This window comes from Salarias fasciatus, chromosome 15 (genome assembly GCF_902148845.1).
Source record: "Salarias fasciatus chromosome 15, fSalaFa1.1, whole genome shotgun sequence".
Lineage (NCBI taxonomy): Eukaryota > Metazoa > Chordata > Actinopteri > Blenniiformes > Blenniidae > Salarias > Salarias fasciatus.
This window is the reverse complement of record NC_043759.1, coordinates 12,142,156-12,158,574: the sequence shown is the minus strand read 5'-3', so window position 1 is coordinate 12,158,574 and position 16,419 is coordinate 12,142,156. Positions and strand designations below refer to the sequence as shown.

The window sequence follows — 16,419 nt, the reverse complement described above, 5'->3', positions numbered from 1 at the left end:
TTGTGTTTTCTAGGTACTGTGAGCTTTCCGATTGGCTGTCATCTCAGAAAAGGCAGGTGAGGCTTTTACGAGACATGGCGATAAATTCCAGCCATCAGGAGCAGGTCGATGCCGCCGTCCAGGTGAGCCGTCATCAGAAGGAGAGCACGTCACCAATCAGCGCTGCTTCTTTTAACCCGTGTTTCTTCTCAGGCGCTGCGGGAGGCGGTGGACAGCCAAGAGGAAAACCTGCTGTGGCTGAAGAGCCGCCTCGCTGGGCTGTCGGAGGTCAGCTCCGAGCTGGAAGTTCAGAGGCAGAGAGCCGCTCTGACCAAGCTCTCCACCGACCTGCGGGCGGTCTTCTCCTCACTCTGTCAGGTACTGCTGAAAAGACAAGAAAATGGTTTTCGTTGCTCCTGTTGAAAACAATCTGATGTGTTGCTCCTCTGCCGCAGCTGGGGGAGGAGGGCTCTGCCATGCCTCAGTACGAGGAGCTGAGGGAGGAGGTGAACGTGGCTCTGGAGGAGGTTCTGACGGCTCGAAAGGAGGCGGAGGAGCAAACCAGCAGGATCCTGAATGCCGAAAGCCTGGAGGAGGCCAAACAACTTCATCTCATACACCAGGTGTGTGTAGAATTGTGATTCTTTGTCATACAAAATATCACATGAAAAATGACGGTATTGATTTAATTAAAAATGGTTTCAGGCAAAACGGGGAACAAATGAATTACGTCATCCAACATGTTTTCCTTGATTATGTATTCATCACAGCAACATTTGAAGCGACTGCACGCTAATAGGAGAGAGGCAGAGCTGCTGGTGTCCCACTGCCGCCAGCTGCAGAAAGGGGAGGTGCTCAGTCAGTCTCTGCGGGAGCTGGAAGGAGCGTTCAGCGAGGTTGATCACAAATCAGAGGCAAAGGATCACAGCCTGCAGGTAGACTCGGCTTGGATTGTTCTCACATCAGTTTTCTATTGTTTACATGTGTGTTAGCGTCTTTGCACAATCACACTGCGACAGTTCATTGTGAAATTTAAAATATTCCCCAAAAAAGGCTACAGATCGTTGATGTTAACGTCTCGTGATGAAATTATCTGGGATATATCTGCATCTGGTGTAAATGTTCAGGAATTAACAGGATTCTCTCATTTCTTCATCACCTCAAGGCGACTCTGAGCGCCTGGCAAGATTTCGAGGCAGAAAGAGAAACAGTTTGGAGGTTCATCAGCAATACAAACAATGAACTGCACAAAGAACTTATTTTCAACAGCTTGGGCAGCCTAAGAACTGAGCTGGAGTATAACAAGGTAGGTGTGTGTGTGTGTTTGTGTTTGTTGTGCACATTCGCAGACCATCTGGCATCTGGTTGAATGTTGAGGGTTTTCTTTGTTTTTTCATTTTCAGGAACTCTTTGCAAAGGTCGAGGAGTGTTCTGTACAAGCAGACCTCCTTCTTGAAATGGCGTCAGATATTCATCTTGGTCCAAAGAATCACACTCTTCTCCTGCAGCAGGCCCAGTCGACCCGAGACGCCGTCATGCAGCTTCAAGATCACCTCAACAAAAAGTATGACGCATCCTAATTTTGCATCCTACTCTTCTTGAAACTCAACTAAAGAAAATCCACATGTGTTACATTGATCTATAGTGGTCTTAATTTTATATTTTTATATATATATATATATATATATATATATATATATATATATATATATATATATATATATATATATACAGTACACTTGAGCTTTGAGATCTGCAGGTTGCCTTCGTTTTGTCGCATGCTTGATTGTTCGATGACCTTGAAAATTCGCCCAATCTTTCTTTTTCCAGTATTGTCCAGCTGGAGATGATGTGTGTCTGGTGGGAGCGATTCAGCAGCGAATCTGAGGCTTTCAATCTGTGGATCAATGAGAAGGAAAATGAGCTGGAGGCTATTGGCACCTCCTCCTCTTCTGATCCCTTAGACAAACAAATCAGAACCGTAGAGGTATGCTGGGTGTTTGCTATCACCGCTTTTCATTTTATTCATTGTTTTTTTTTATCCCGTGGTGCAGGTTGTTTTTAACTTTCTTTCATTAGTTGCAAAAACAACATGTTTGAATCTTATTTGTTTAATTTTTTTTTGCCTGATTCACCCTTTGTTCGGTCATCTTTCTTCAGCTAACCTCCCTGACTTGACTTTTCCCCGCCGTTGCGTCTCGCCAGGGGTTGGTGGAGGGTTTAGAAGAGAAAAGAGTGACCGTGGCCCACATGGAGTCGGACTGCGAGGCTCTGTCGCGGTTCGTGACCCCGGGAGAGGCCGGTCGTATCCGTGCACTACTTGTGCAGATGAGGCGGTACTGGGAAGACCTGAAGGGGAGAGCGGAGCAGCTTGGCATGCAGCTCAACCAGAGCGCCTCCTACAGACAGAGATGCACCGACAACATGGAGCAGGTTCACAGCAACACATCATGCATGTGATCTCTGGACAAGTTGCATTTAGTCTGTAATGGTAACTGACGTGTTCATGATATTCAGGTGAAAAAAGCCATGAATGATCTCAAAGAAAAGGTGGACTGTCCGATCACGTGTTGTACATCCTCATCGCAGACTCACAAAACCCTCCAGGAGCACACGGTGAGAAAAATTAAACTTTTCTTTTGCTTTTGCATTTCTTCTTCTTCACTCTTGTTCGTGGATTTACTTGATTTGCATTTTATCCAGGAGGTTTGCCAGAGCGTGGAGCAGCTGAAACCTGGGCTGATGGCCCTGTGTTCGGCCACGAGGAGGCTCGGAGAGAGCAGCCAGATGGAGGACGAGGTGGCCAACCTCCAGAAGCAGCACAGGCATCTGATGGGGACCGCCGCAGAAAAGCAGTCGACACTGGAGAGCCTTCTCGCTCTGTGGCAAAGGTATATTCATCTTTAAAGAGAGGTCAATGAACTGAGCCATTTATCACTGAACAACAGCAAAACGCCTGTATTTAGTCATCATGCATTTATGTAACGACTGTTTCACAGAGTTCCAGGTTCTCAGGCCGCTTAACCTGCAAAGCACCTTAATTCTGACTCATGCTCCCCAGAATTAAACCCCCTCCTTGTTTTTTAACTTAAAACCTTTTGTACTCGCAAGTCAACCGCAGGGAATAAAACTTGTGTGAGAAAAGTTTTGTTTTGATCACACAAGCTGGTTCATTACTGACTGTTTTATTCCAAACTGAAACCCATTTCATTACCTGAGATTTGGAAAATATCGAGCAAACTGCGCTATACTGAAAGGCGTTCCTGATATTCTGCTCCTCTCATGTATTTAGAAAAAAAAAAAAGAAAGAAATCTGAAGGCTGATGAGTGCTTATGGTTATATGTAAATGTAATCAAGCACCCAAAAGCACAACTGGCATATTTTATACATAATCCTCTGAAATGTCATTATCCTTTTTCAAACTTAATGCCGCTGCTATTGCACCAAGTAATACGAGCACTGGTCACAAATTTCCTTGAATAATTCAAGTGTTATTTTCAGAACACGACCTGCAGGCTGCCGGGTGCATGCTGGCACTGTTGTTGGCTGCCCCACTCCATCTGCACACATATGGCAGATAACATTTGGCAGTCGCTCAAATAATCCTAAAACTTCACATTTAACGTGTAATAACGGGTTCGCTAGATTCGCTCTCACAGTTTACCGAACCTTTCATCCTGCTTGCTCTGCCGACTGCTGGGACGCCCTGCTGAGCTGGATGTCTGAAGTGTCTGTTCCCCTGACAGTGAAATAAGGAGTGTTGGAAGATTTCACATCTTTGTCACATTTTACAAACACAGGAGATGTGAAAGAGGACTAGTGGAAATTGTGTATCAGAGACCATTTTGAGCCAAAAATGTTGATGGATCTAATTTATTTTTATTACCTTTTATGCGACTGTCTCCCTTTTCTATCTGATTCTCATTGTTGAAACATTGCTATTTTCCCTCTTATGTGCATCTACTCTCTTTTCGATGCCTTTTCTCTCAGTCAATTCTAATTTCCTCTTCTTCTTTTTTTTTAAATCATTTTCTTGTTCTGGTGTGGCGAAGACGAGTGAAATCTTGTCTCTATCACAGTCTGCCTGTCTCTCTGTCAGACGTAGCATTTTATATTCTAATTATACGTGTTTTTATCACTTTATTTCATCACACAATAGACCCTAACCAGTGCGATTGTTTCCTGTTTGAAAGGAGAACATGATGATCCATTCAAATGGTAGCTGTTTAACTCTTAAAGCCTTTTTCTAATTTGGGATTTTTTTTTTTGAACCCCGCTGGTGGCTGTTTTTCAAATGAACTGGAATATGTTTTTTTGCTGGTAAACTTGAGTCGGGTTTATGCGCGGCTGTGCCTCATCCTCTCTCCTGCAGGTATATATATATGAGGGATTACTTACAGCGGTGGGTGCTCTGCTGAGATATGGTTACCCTATTATGACCCTGTCACTGATACTAAGCCGTGGTCAGATAAAAAAAAATTATAACAGGCAATATCCGTGTGTGTGCTGCTGTGTGTATACAGTGTGTTACTTTGATCCATCTGCTGTTAAGTGAACATGCATTCCCTTTCAAGGATGTAGACTTTCTTTGATTTCAATAGTCCAACGTTTCTATGTGCAGATATGAAAAGGAGATCTCATCCATGAAAGGCTGGTTGGCCCGGTGTGAGTCTGTGTGCTGCCCAGACGCTGAGCGGCTCTCTGCAGATAAAGTGAAGCTTAGGAACGAACTGCAAAACGTGCAGGTAAAGTCATTTGATATGCACGAATCGGTTTTCACCGAGAAGCAGAAGTTGTGCTCATTTATCGGATTTCTGTCTGAATCATATCATTTTTTTTTTTTTTTTTAACACGTATTTCCTTCCCGCAGGATATGCAGAGGGAGATGCCGTCCTACGAGGCTCTTCTTCAAGGTCTTGTTAATCTCAGCCTTTGTCTGTACCCCACCGCACCCGAGGCGCGAATCCAGGAGCTCAGCGATGGTCTCACACAGATACAGGAGCGATGCACCGCTTTGAGGAGCAGCATGACACACAGGTATGTTTTTTTAGATTTTTTTTTTTTATCAGTGATTTTGCATGTGGCCCTAAAAATCTCTTTGGCTTACCTTTTCACTTCCGTCCTGTTGCCACTGAAAAGATTTTAAAAGTGTGCCCCACATGATCATAACTGCATGCTTGTCATGGATTTCTGTAAATGACTGCACATTTTATTGTGGGACAATAGCATCCAGTAATAAATGTGATGTGAAAAAAAAAGATGTCTACACTTTCCAAAGTACATTATGACAAAGAACTATCTTTATTATTGAAATTATTCAAGAGAAAAATTGCAATGTCACCATTAAGCTGTTTTTAACAATGTCAAAATGACATGGAAAAAATTATAAGTAGCAGTTGCTTTTATTAAAAAAAAGAAAAAAAAAGAAAAAAGTTAATTGTGTATTCGCAGTGTTTTCATTTTGCAAGTCAGCCCGCGAGGCAGACTGTACATCTGGCGGGATGGTTTTGGCCCCCGGGCCGCAAGTCTGACATCTCTGCTACAGAATGTTATGATGGCCTGAAGACTTCTGTTCAATCACAGACAGGATTCACCAGAAAGTCACACAATTTTAACTTGAGCATTTTCAGAAAGGTCCGAAATGCACAATCATGTTAAAGAACTCCGGAAGATGAAAGTTGAAATTATCTTGAGAAATAGCACAGAAGCACAGGAAACGAACGCAGCTGTGCTGTTCTTAACCAGGTGTGAGGTGCTGGAGAAGCAGTTGGAGCACTTGGAGCAGTTTGACGAAGCTCTGCTGACCCTGACTCAGAAGAGTGAGAACTTCCTGTCCGGCCTGAGAAGCACTTCCCTGGTTGATATTGCTGATCTTGAGACTGCAGTTGCTCAGCTGAAGGTGGGAAATAATCAATGCCTTGCTGTCAACAGTGATGTCTTTTACAGACTTTGTACATTCGAGCAGTTACAGTAAGCAAGTTTATATCGATTGCTGAGCTAATATAAATGTGTTTAATTGAACCGTGTTTGCTGCAGGAACATGAGGCGCAGCTTCAGCAGATTGCTGGCCTGAGGGAAACTCTGCATGACAGGGAGTCGTCACTGCTCTGCTGTTCCACCCCGGAGGCCCAGCAGCAGCTCCAGGGATGGAGGGAGGACTGCCTGCAGCCCCTCAGTGAATCCCAGCGTCTCCTGCTCCTCCGTAAAGAGTGCCTGAATGAGCTAAAGGTCTTCTTTGGCAAGCATGAGGTTGTCTTTAAGGCTGTGCGCAGCCTTCGGGAGGCCGTGGAGGGCAGGGGCAGCTGGGACCGCTCCAAAGTGGAAGAGCTGCATCGCGGGATAAGGGAAGTGGCTAAAGACGTGGCCCGGCTGGAGGCTGAAGCGGTCGGACTGGATGGGCAGCTGAGCAAGGCCCACCTGCACCTGTGTGGGGCAGAGCGGAGCGGCTCCAGGGATGCGAGCCCCCCTCAGGGAAGGACGTCCTGCAGAGGTCAGGCCATGGCCCTCACTGTGGCCCTGGAGGAGGTGCAGCGCGGCGTGGGGTGGAGGCAGAGTGAGGCTGATGCTTTAGGGGCCTTGTGGACCTCCTTCAGAGAGAGGAGGGAGGAGGTGATGAAGAGTTTAAAGAAACTGGAGGACGATGCGAAGCAGGACGGTGCCAGAGAGAGCTCAGTGCAGGCCTTTCATCACAGGTATGCACATTTTAACAAAGAAACCTCCACTCTTCATTTTCTGTACTGATTAGTTCTTTATTAGCCTCATTTAAATGCACCCCGTGACCTACTGATTCAAGCAACCACATTATGCCAAACTCCTCTAGAATATGCTGCGTATTTGTGAAGCCAAGCTGCAGACGGACAGTTCCATTCAAATGATCTCCAAAAAAAATGAGATGTATTATGTTGGAATCAGGCTGGTAATCCCTATTGTTTTCCTCTGCATCTATTTCTCCCAGGCTGCGTTTCTTTGTCCAGCTGGAGGATGAGCTGCAGTCCCTGCAGCACTCCCAGCGCTGGTTAGAGGAGAAGGGAACCCAGCTGGCCCAGAGAGACAGCGAGCTGGCGGGGGAAGCTCTGAGGGAGGTCGCGCTGGTGAAGACAGCCTGGGAGAACGTCAGGACTCTCATCACCGATTGGTAAAGAATGGAAAACACAGAAACTTCGCCCCAATTAAATCCTTTGCTGCTGGTCATTGGGTAGCAACCGCTGCATTTCTTTTGTGGTGTTTCCTATTGTACACATGCAGTCAGGAGCAGAGCGGCGTCGTGGTCAAGCTTCTCCGCCAGTTTCACCACTTAAAGTCCGTCCTCGTCACGGCTGTGGAGAACGCTCAGGCGGTCGCTCACAATCTTCCTGACCACAACCATAATGCACAGGAGGCTAAAAGGACTTTTACACGGGTCAGTGCTTCTTTTTTTTTTATTTACTTGGAATTGAATGGAAATTGTTATTTAGCTCTCAAATGAGGCATGATGTAAACAGAATATCTGTGCCCCAAAACGGTGTTATGCACTCATGTAGAAGGAGGCTGTGTTGCCTCTGGCTTTGTCAGAGGAGAACGTGGCTCTGTAGTGGTTTGCATTCTCTTCTCACATCAAGAATAACCTCGGTTCGAATCCAGTCTGTAAAGCTTTTCTTTTTTTTTGAGTTTGCATGTTCTCCCTGTGCATGCATGGGCTTTCTCCTGCTGCCTCAAAACATGCATTTAAAGTTATATGATGACTCCAGATGAAAAATATTTAAATTTGGGTTAAAATTTGAGCGCACTTGCGCATTGAACTCTTGCTTTTATGCCAGTGTGTGATACATTTCTCCTCCTAGTGGTGGCCTGTTGTCACTCCTGCTGCTGCGTTTTCTGTTTGTGCAGCACGAGACCGTTCAAGCCGAACTCAGAATCAAACAGGACGACATGGACCAGCTCATCAGCACGGTGGAGGATCTACAGAGAGAGCTGGAGAAGATTCCCAACTCGGACATGAGCTCCATCCAGAGAGACATGGAGTCTCTGAGGGACCAGTGGCTGGAGGTGACGCTCCCAGCTCTGCTCTGCTCCGCTCCCCCTTTACTGCATTTGTATTCACAAAGACAGAAATCTTCACTTCAAGAATTGCATGAAAGATTGGGATCTGCGTCTTTTGATTATGACTCTAGCTTTAACAGATTAACATTAATTTTATGCATCAATTACTTATCATAAATTGTGGGAATAGTCTTAACCGACGCTAAAGATGAAGTATGATGATGAGTGTGAATAGTGTGAAGACGCTTGTTGTTTACTGTTGCAGAGTGGGAAAATAAATACAATTATAGTGTGGACTGTCCAGCTCTGCCAAACACTCACACGTCTCCCATTTTAATATTTATTTACTTCTTTTTTTTTTATGTTTGATTTTTTTTTTTTTTTCTTCTTTTAGAATTAAAATATCTGCTCAGCTGTGACAAATGAGACCTAAAGATAAACAAGTCTAGACAGGTTATCTGCCTTTCCGTTTCTCCCTCACTTCTCACTCCCACATCTGTCAAACTAATTAAGCCGAGATTTCCGTCTGTCTCCCAGTAAAGCGCAACTCTGCTTGTTAGAGAGTGAAAGCCAAACACAAAGGAGGGCGACGCGTCCTCCCATATTCATTCAGATGTTTTCTCCTCCATACTCAGACAGACTGCTGGTGTCTGCTCTTTCAGGTCTCCGAGAAAATACAGACCAACGCGGAGAGGCTCGGCTACTGCGTGGCTCTCTGGGATGACCTCAAAGCCACGGAGCAGGACATCAATCAGTGGTCCGCCAGCTCCATTGCTGATCTCACCGACGCCGTCGCCACTCTTAACGACAAAGACAAGACAGAAGCCCATCTGGCTGCCTTTCAGGTCAGACCTCACTGGAACCGGAGCACAAATGAGTCCATTAATGATGATTTGAGTGTAATGTTCAGTGATTTTATTGCACTTTGACCCCACCATAGGCTGAGGTTGAGAAGCGGGAGCAGGGTCTAGATGTCCTGCAGGAGAGAGTGGCTGAGCTGAAGGAGCGGGCCAGACTGCAGGAGACTCCGTTACAAATGCAGGTGAATCTGGAGAAAAGGGAAATTAAAGTGTTTTTTTTTTCAACATATGCTTTATTGATTTAGTGCCTCAAATTGTTGAATTAATCATTGAGTTTGCATGTTTTCTCTTGTGTGTTTTCTCAGTGCTATCTGGTGTCCTTCCATGTCCAGAAATACGAGTTTGAAGTTATGATTTTTGACCAACACACAGATAAACACCAGACTAATGACCAGCCCGGTGTTTACTCTGTCCTCGTCCTGATGCCTCATATAGCTTTTATTCATTTGTTCTATTTTGCCTGCTAATAAAACCATTTTTTATCAGGTCCTGGAGTCAGAGCTGAGGAAGAAAATGGCCCACGCGCAAGAGGTGTTCAATCAGGCCAAACACTCTCTGACCTACTTCAGCTTCCAGAAGCAGCGGCTGGAGGACCTCATGTCCCAGATGGCCGAGCGACTGGAGACAGTTGAAGGTTCCTTATCGGATCTTACTGAAGCTACTTCACCAGAAGACATTGGCACAGTTAAGGTATGACACCAACGTATTTGTTAATATGGAATCCAGCTTTCATACTTTGGCGGGAGATAATCTAACATTCATTTTGATTTTCATCTTTCACACCTTCTAATCATGCTGCGAAACCCACAGTGATTACTAAATGTCGTAACCTATTTGTTCTTTGTTGTCATATAAATCTGAGCTTCTGAATGTTAATATTTAGGGAGAAATATTACTCTTTTAAGAGTTCAGAACACACTGGCAGGAAAATGTTTTTCACCTAGTGATCACATGCAATCTTATACGTATATATAAAAAATGTTAAAATGACTTTCCTAAAAATATATATTCAGTGTTTAAAAGCTCACATAAAGCAAATAGCATCATCTGAGCTGCCAGGGACTCCAGAACTCCCTGCACCAAATACAGCATATCGAGATATACCGGAGATAAAGTGTCATCTGTATTGTTCCACCCGCCTTTGTCTCTGTCAGTGAACATGCTGAAGTCCCTGCTGTCGATTTACAGGACCTGCAGAGTGTCGTGCAGCAGCAGAGAGCCGACATGGACTCGGCGCGAGACGCCCTGGCCGCCCTGTGCAGGTCTCATCCCTCTCAGGAGCTGTCACACCTCTCCTCTGATCTCACCTCCATTGCGAAGCGAACCGAGGCGATCGCCCAGCGCTGTGCCAAGACCAGAGGCAGCCTGCAGGATGGGCTGCAGCTCCACTTCAGCGGTACAGGATTTGACTGATAGCTTTAGCTTTCCAGAGTTCAGTGATCGAATGTTTGTGTCAGACAGTCAATAAGCAGTGGTCACTTTCTTATTACTAATAAATACACCGACTGATTTTTCAACAGCAGTCAGTTGCACCGAACACTGATCAAGCAGTGAGGAGAAATCAGGATTTTATGAGCCCTTAAAGTGTCGTAATCACCCAGTCAAACATGCATTATCACACAAAGCATTCCCATTTGTCCGTGTTAGCAGTGCAACAGATTTGGGGCTGATTATCCTCCATTTTTCCCCCGAGCGCGTTCAATCCGCCCACCGCAGCCCACGCTCCACTCACACACGCTGCCAGGTACAGCGGCGCACGGCTACGACACACACCTGTGCCTCGGAGAATAATGTCGCTCTCGTTACATCTGCTCTCGAGGGAGGCATTTTGGGCTTGTTGCCAGGGCAACCTTGCACTGCGTCGAGTGGACACGCCCACCCTTCCCATCTGCCTCAGCGCAGTGCCTCTCCTCACTCCCGCCTGTCATTTTTCCGCCACTTTAAAAATATTTTCTGCCTTTATTGTCTCGTCACTTCTCCTTCATTTGTCATTGTGTATTTTTTTTTTGTGTTTAAGATAACTGTTTTTACCTGTCTTTGTTTTTGTTTTTTCAAAGCAGAGCTGGTCCTAGACTTCAAGTCAAGGCTTACAGATCTGAAGTTGGATCTGAAAGACTGTTCTAACCAATCAGGAGATGCTGCCGTTCTCAGAGCCAAGTTACAAAGGCTAAAGGTAATGTTTAATGCCATGTTGTGCAGTGATGAGGGCTTCGCTTAATTAGATCTCAGTTCTGCTTGCTGATTTTTTTTTTAAATCAGCATCATAGTTTTCTTTCTGGTTCTATAGGCGTTAATGGAGCGAACATCAGAAGGTGAGGAACGGCTCACTCAGATTCGTGAGGAGGCCCAGAGGCTCCAGCTGCACCTGCCTAAAGCCGGGGCTTCACAGGTGCAAGAGAATCTCTCCTCTTGTCAGAGAGAGTGGAAAGACTATCTAGAGAGCTGTTATCAAAGCCAACAAGACTTACAGGAGAGTATTGGCCTCCTGAAGAAGTAAGTCAAAGCATTTCATATCTCCCGTTAATGCAGTCAGACTTTAATGAAATAGGAAAATGCATTATCTCTCTTCTTGTCTCCTCTCACTTCCCTCCGCCTCCTGTAGCTTCGATGACTGTGTCGACGATATTAGAGACTGGCTGAAGCAGATGGATCTCAGCCTCAAGAGTGGGCCTCTTCTTGGGACGGAGAGCCAGCAAGGCGCCCCAGACTCCACAGAAGAGCTGGAGAAGATGGAAAACCTCCACCGGGACCTGATAGCAAGAAGGTCTGCGAGCACGAGTGTCAGCGGGCATACGACAGGCATGCAATGGTGCCAGCTGGTGAATATTCTGAACAGTGTTTTCTTTTTTTAAAGGGAATCCATTGAGCATCTCTGTCAGGAGGCACAGGCTCTGTCTGAAGCAGGCCGGGGGTCAGGAGGCGAGGTCAGAGTGACGGGCCAGCTCCAGATGGAGCACCAAGCCCTGCTGAAGGCAGCCAGGGAGAGGCTGCGAGGCTGCCAGGAGAGCCGGGCCTTTGGAGACACCCTCCAGGGAGTTTGGGCCTGGCTGGAGGAGATCCAGGAGCGACTGGGTACAGTCGACAGCACGATGGGGACCAAGGAGCAGTTAGAGCAGAGGCTGGAGACGGTGCAGGTGAGAGGGAGGACACGAGATACCCGGAATTTCAATGAAATTGTTTAAACAATTTATCGTTAAAGTTATCCTTGTGCATGTGCAGACTTTATTTATCTACTTGTCTTTAACAGTTTACTTTATTTATGCTTCTTTTTAAAAATCTTTGTAGTGTATAGTGGTTTCTTTGAACACAAGAGGGAGCTCTTCGCTTTAGTTTATCACCCTGATTCCTGACATCTTAATCCAGATCGACTGAGACCTTGCTCTGTTTGCACAGGACATCCTGCTCCTGAAGGGAGAGGGGGAGGTCAAGTTGAATATGGCGATGGGGAAGGGTGAGCTGGCTCTGCGCAGCTACGGAGCGGCCGGTCAGGACATGGTGCGCTCTCAGATCCAGGAAGTGGAGGACGCCTGGGCCACACTGCTTGTGACTGCTATGAGCTGCCACAGGTAGAGTCGTACCTCCGAAAACACCTTCTAGAGACGGTGCACCTTTTAGATTCCCCGCAGGTTACAATTATTAGGCGAAATTCAGAAGAACTTGACCTGAATTTCTCTAATTGTTCTCCTGTCACTAAACGGTGCAACCGAGCCGTACCATCTGTACGACAATTTCTTTTAACCCTTCTTGATTTTTGCCTTTTCATGTGCCATTAAAGCATTTACCCACAGACACTTTAGAGGCCATTCATCTGTGTGCCAAAAACTCCTCTCTCTTGGGAACAGTTTTTTTTTCCTCATCATGATAGATTCATGTGTCAATGCTATTAATTACCATCAGGTTAAATACATAATGAGAAGTATTTGTCTCATTTTCTAGCTCTGATTGATGTTTGTTAGTGCATGCTCTTCTATGAGTGTGTGTGTGCATGCATTCGCATGGCTCTTTTTGTGTGTGTGTGCATTTAATTGAGCAATTATGGCCCTTCCAAGAAAAAAAAAAAACCCTGATCTCATTAGGGACTAAATGGTGGATGGCAAACAGTGGGTCACACATGGTGTGTGTTTGCGTTTTAAGTGGGATGGGATAACAGGAGGCAAAGGGGTAGCAGGTGAAATCGAGGTGCTTGGGTGTGTGGATTTTGGCGTTATTTGTACATGCAGGGGTAACAGATGGCAAGCGAAATTGTGGATATGTATCGATGTCCATTTGTGTCTGCACCTTCCAGTGAGGGGGAAACACAAGAATTCATTTTTCCTTTTTAGAATCTGAAACATACTATAATTGTAAAAGATATATAAAAGGTGCGCATTGAAAATCATAAATTCAGATTTTGTTTTTATTTATTTTTTATATTTCTTCATTTGAACAAGCATATGAACTCAATACTAACTGATCAAGCTACCAACATCTTCATATTTGTAGTCACTTAAAGTTTAAAAACAGTTTTCAACAAAAAATTTCAGATATTAGACCTACATTTTTCTTTCAACCAATCCAGAAATTCCCACACATCCAGTCTCAAATTCCTTCTTTCCAGCCGATTGGAGTGGACTGTGTCACAGTGGGGTGGATACCTGGAGAGCGCCGCCCAGCTCCGGTGTTGGATGGAAGCTGTGGAGCGGGAGGTGTGTGCCCCCCTCACACCGCAGCCAGGACCCAGAGAGAAGGCCTCGCAGCTGGAGAGGCTCAGAGCCCTGCTGGCTGACCTGGAGGACCACCAGATGGCACTGTCCAGCCTGGAAGAGAAAGCCAGAGAACTGTTTAAGAAGACCGGCGACGCCAGCTTCAACCACGGAGCTCGCACCCAACTGCAAGTGCAGTTCGACGACCTCACGGCTTTGGTGGAGGTATGAATGCTTCAATTGAATGTACATAATAATAGAAGATAATTAATCTGTCGAACTTTTTGAATCAGTGAACAAGAGCTTTTTCTGCCTTCACTCTGCAGGAGAGGGTACGTCTGGCACAGGCGGTGGTGTTGGAGCATCAGGAGTACCTGGAGGCTGTGAGGGAGCTCACTGATTGGCTGATGACAGCAGGAGAGGAGCTACAACACTGGTCTGATACGTCAGGAGACTCGGCTGCCATCAAAAAGAAACTGTCGGAAGTGAGGGTAAGGAGGAGAACAAATGCGAAGAAAGACCACGTCTGCTTAAATTATTTATTCTAAAGAAGGAAGTGAAGTGTTTGCTTATGGCATGAATTAACCAGGATGAATTATTCAATAAGGAAAACACCTTTGACCTGTTGAGTGGACATCTTTTCATCAATTTGCATGATTGTAATACACCATCCACCATCTTGAGAGTCTGGAATTTAAATTTCAGCACCTATGTACCACCTTGTTTTAACACTGTCGATAATGTGAGAATACTTTTTCACACAGTCCAATTAGCTTTATTTCTAGAGCTTTCTTCCACTCCTATAGCTTTCATACACGTGAGCTACAGTTTGAATTGAAGATGTTAAGAGTTTTCAGATGACTTTTCACATCTAAATTCCTGCCAAGAGCAACAAAAACTTAATTTGATGTCCTGTGATAAAATATGAAAATTGTAACATTTCAGTAAATTAACACAGTTTTGAGGGTAAGGCATGTACAGCATTCTTCAAGGTCCCTTCTCTTTGAATCTGCCCTCAATTTAGAGCTGTTGTGCATGTATTTTTTTGTGTGTGCAGGTAACCGATTACAGAATTATCTGAACCCATCTCATCTAAATGGACTCTCGCTATGAGGGAAAGCAAATTACGCTGGGAATTGGAATTGGTTCTCAGTGTGTTCCCATGTCGGAGTCAAATATCTCAATCTGCTGGAAACACTTCACTACCAATTTACCCGATTGTTATTGTGTAAAAAGGTAGAAGACCGGAGCAGAGGATTTAATGTCCTCGCCTTTCCCAGTTCAATAATTCCATACTTACAGTAGAGAGAAAAGGAGGAGAAAACGATTTGCATTTAAATTTTACACCTGGGTTCTAATTATCACATTACAAATGGATATTTGCAGAGGCACGATGTGAAGCACTTCAGCACAAGAGAAGATAGAAATCCTTGTTTACGCAAGCTAATGTTCTTTTTCAATTTCATTCATCGTCTCAAGGTTAATGCTCATATCCATCCTCATGTGTGCACTTAAATGATCAGACACTGTTTTCCCCCCTCTTTTTTAATCCTTCTATCAGCTCACTGTTATCTGGCCACACTCAAGTGTTTGCCATTCAAATCATCTGTGATGCTTTCTCATTGTGAAGGAGGGGGGGGGGGGCAGAAATGAAGGGGAATGAAAATAGAAAAAAAAAACAAAAAGAAATGGAGAAAATTACTGAGGAAAAGTGCTGGACATCAGAAGCACTTGTGCACAGACAGAATCAAAGACTTGCAGATAAACAAAGGAAGTAATGGAGCAGGAGCCAGAAAAGACTATACAGCGAGCTTAAAATAGAAACGGTTGCACAATCAGAGGTTGCAGTTTCCGTAGCAACTTTGTCTCCTCCGTCCCTTCAGGAGCGGGTGGAGTGTCGACTCTTGGAGGGCCGAGACCGCCTCAGCAGAGTGCGGCGCAGCGCCGCCTCCACGGCGGAGCACACGGCGGCGGGGGGCTGCGAGGCCATGGACCGGCAGCTGGGGGCGCTGTCGCAGGCCCTGGAGCAGTGGGAGGGGGCCGCCCTGAGGGCCAGGGACGGCCTGGAGGGGGCCCTGGCCTCCGCCGCGGCTTCGGAGGAGGAATACGACCGTCTGACCGCCCGGCTGGAGGACGAGCTGAAGGAGTTTGACGGACGGCTGAGAGGGTGGAGTCAGGAGCTGATTAAAGCCGAGGGGCGGAGCAACGGCGAGGAAGCCGTGGAGGGATGGCAGCTGGCTAAGGTAACATGAAATTTAAATATGACAGCACAATGGCTTCTTCACTGTTTATCTTTTCAACACAGTCGTCTTTTTTTTTAATAATAAAAGTTTGTGGGCTGTGTGGAAGCTGACAGTGGCTGCTGTGCTATAAAAGAAAGCGATTAGCAATTGTTTAATGAAAAATACCCCCCCCCCCCCCCACACACACACACACACACACACACACACACACACACACAGCGTGCAGACATACATCCTCTGCATTCAGCTCAGTCTGTCAGTAATTATCCATTCTATTTGTAAATCCTAAAAACAGATTAGTTGGTAAATCAGCTTTGCTGGAATGATGGGGGAGTGACAGTCGCAATCCCATCAGTTTCCCTGTTTTTCCTGCTCATTATGTCTTCCCCGTTGTCCCCTCTACTCCTCCTCCCTTTGTTTTTCAATGCCATTATTTTCCACTATCTCGCCCCGCCAAGCATTTCTCCTATTTTCTTTGCTTTTCTCTCATCAGTACTCCGCTCTGACTTAGTTTGAACTGCGAGGTCTTTTTTTGGCGGCAGGGGTTGTTTCTCAGACGCCGTTGCCCCCTCACCTCCCATGCTGCCCCGTTTCTAACCTCCGCAGGATGTTTACACTGACGGTTTCTCTGTTGT

General features: G+C 45.5%; 1 protein-coding gene across 4 annotated transcripts in view; it reads left to right on the top strand.

Annotated features, from left to right (window-relative positions):
* Window positions 1-16,419, top strand: part of syne1a (spectrin repeat containing, nuclear envelope 1a) — a 109,691-nt gene that overhangs the window by 24,210 nt on the left and 69,062 nt on the right. For 3 of the 4 annotated variants that reach the window (XM_030109701.1, XM_030109700.1, XM_030109699.1), the window contains exons 1-11: window positions 8,958-9,041; window positions 9,346-9,549; window positions 10,048-10,255; window positions 10,920-11,032; window positions 11,147-11,352; window positions 11,462-11,623; window positions 11,714-11,993; window positions 12,253-12,425; window positions 13,457-13,766; window positions 13,868-14,032; window positions 15,425-15,784. In XM_030109701.1, the coding sequence (XP_029965561.1) occupies window positions 9,036-9,041; window positions 9,346-9,549; window positions 10,048-10,255; window positions 10,920-11,032; window positions 11,147-11,352; window positions 11,462-11,623; window positions 11,714-11,993; window positions 12,253-12,425; window positions 13,457-13,766; window positions 13,868-14,032; window positions 15,425-15,784 (2,187 nt within the window). In that variant the 5' untranslated portion in view covers window positions 8,958-9,035. Of the gene's footprint in view, window positions 1-13; window positions 123-192; window positions 358-434; window positions 603-749; window positions 915-1,144; window positions 1,286-1,382; window positions 1,544-1,809; window positions 1,967-2,184; window positions 2,413-2,496; window positions 2,596-2,682; window positions 2,871-4,601; window positions 4,726-4,850; window positions 5,018-5,725; window positions 5,880-6,016; window positions 6,673-6,935; window positions 7,116-7,225; window positions 7,380-7,846; window positions 8,006-8,661; window positions 8,845-8,939; window positions 9,042-9,345; window positions 9,550-10,047; window positions 10,256-10,919; window positions 11,033-11,146; window positions 11,353-11,461; window positions 11,624-11,713; window positions 11,994-12,252; window positions 12,426-13,456; window positions 13,767-13,867; window positions 14,033-15,424; window positions 15,785-16,419 lie in introns of those variants that run through there. The other variant, XM_030109704.1, reaches the window with a different exon arrangement.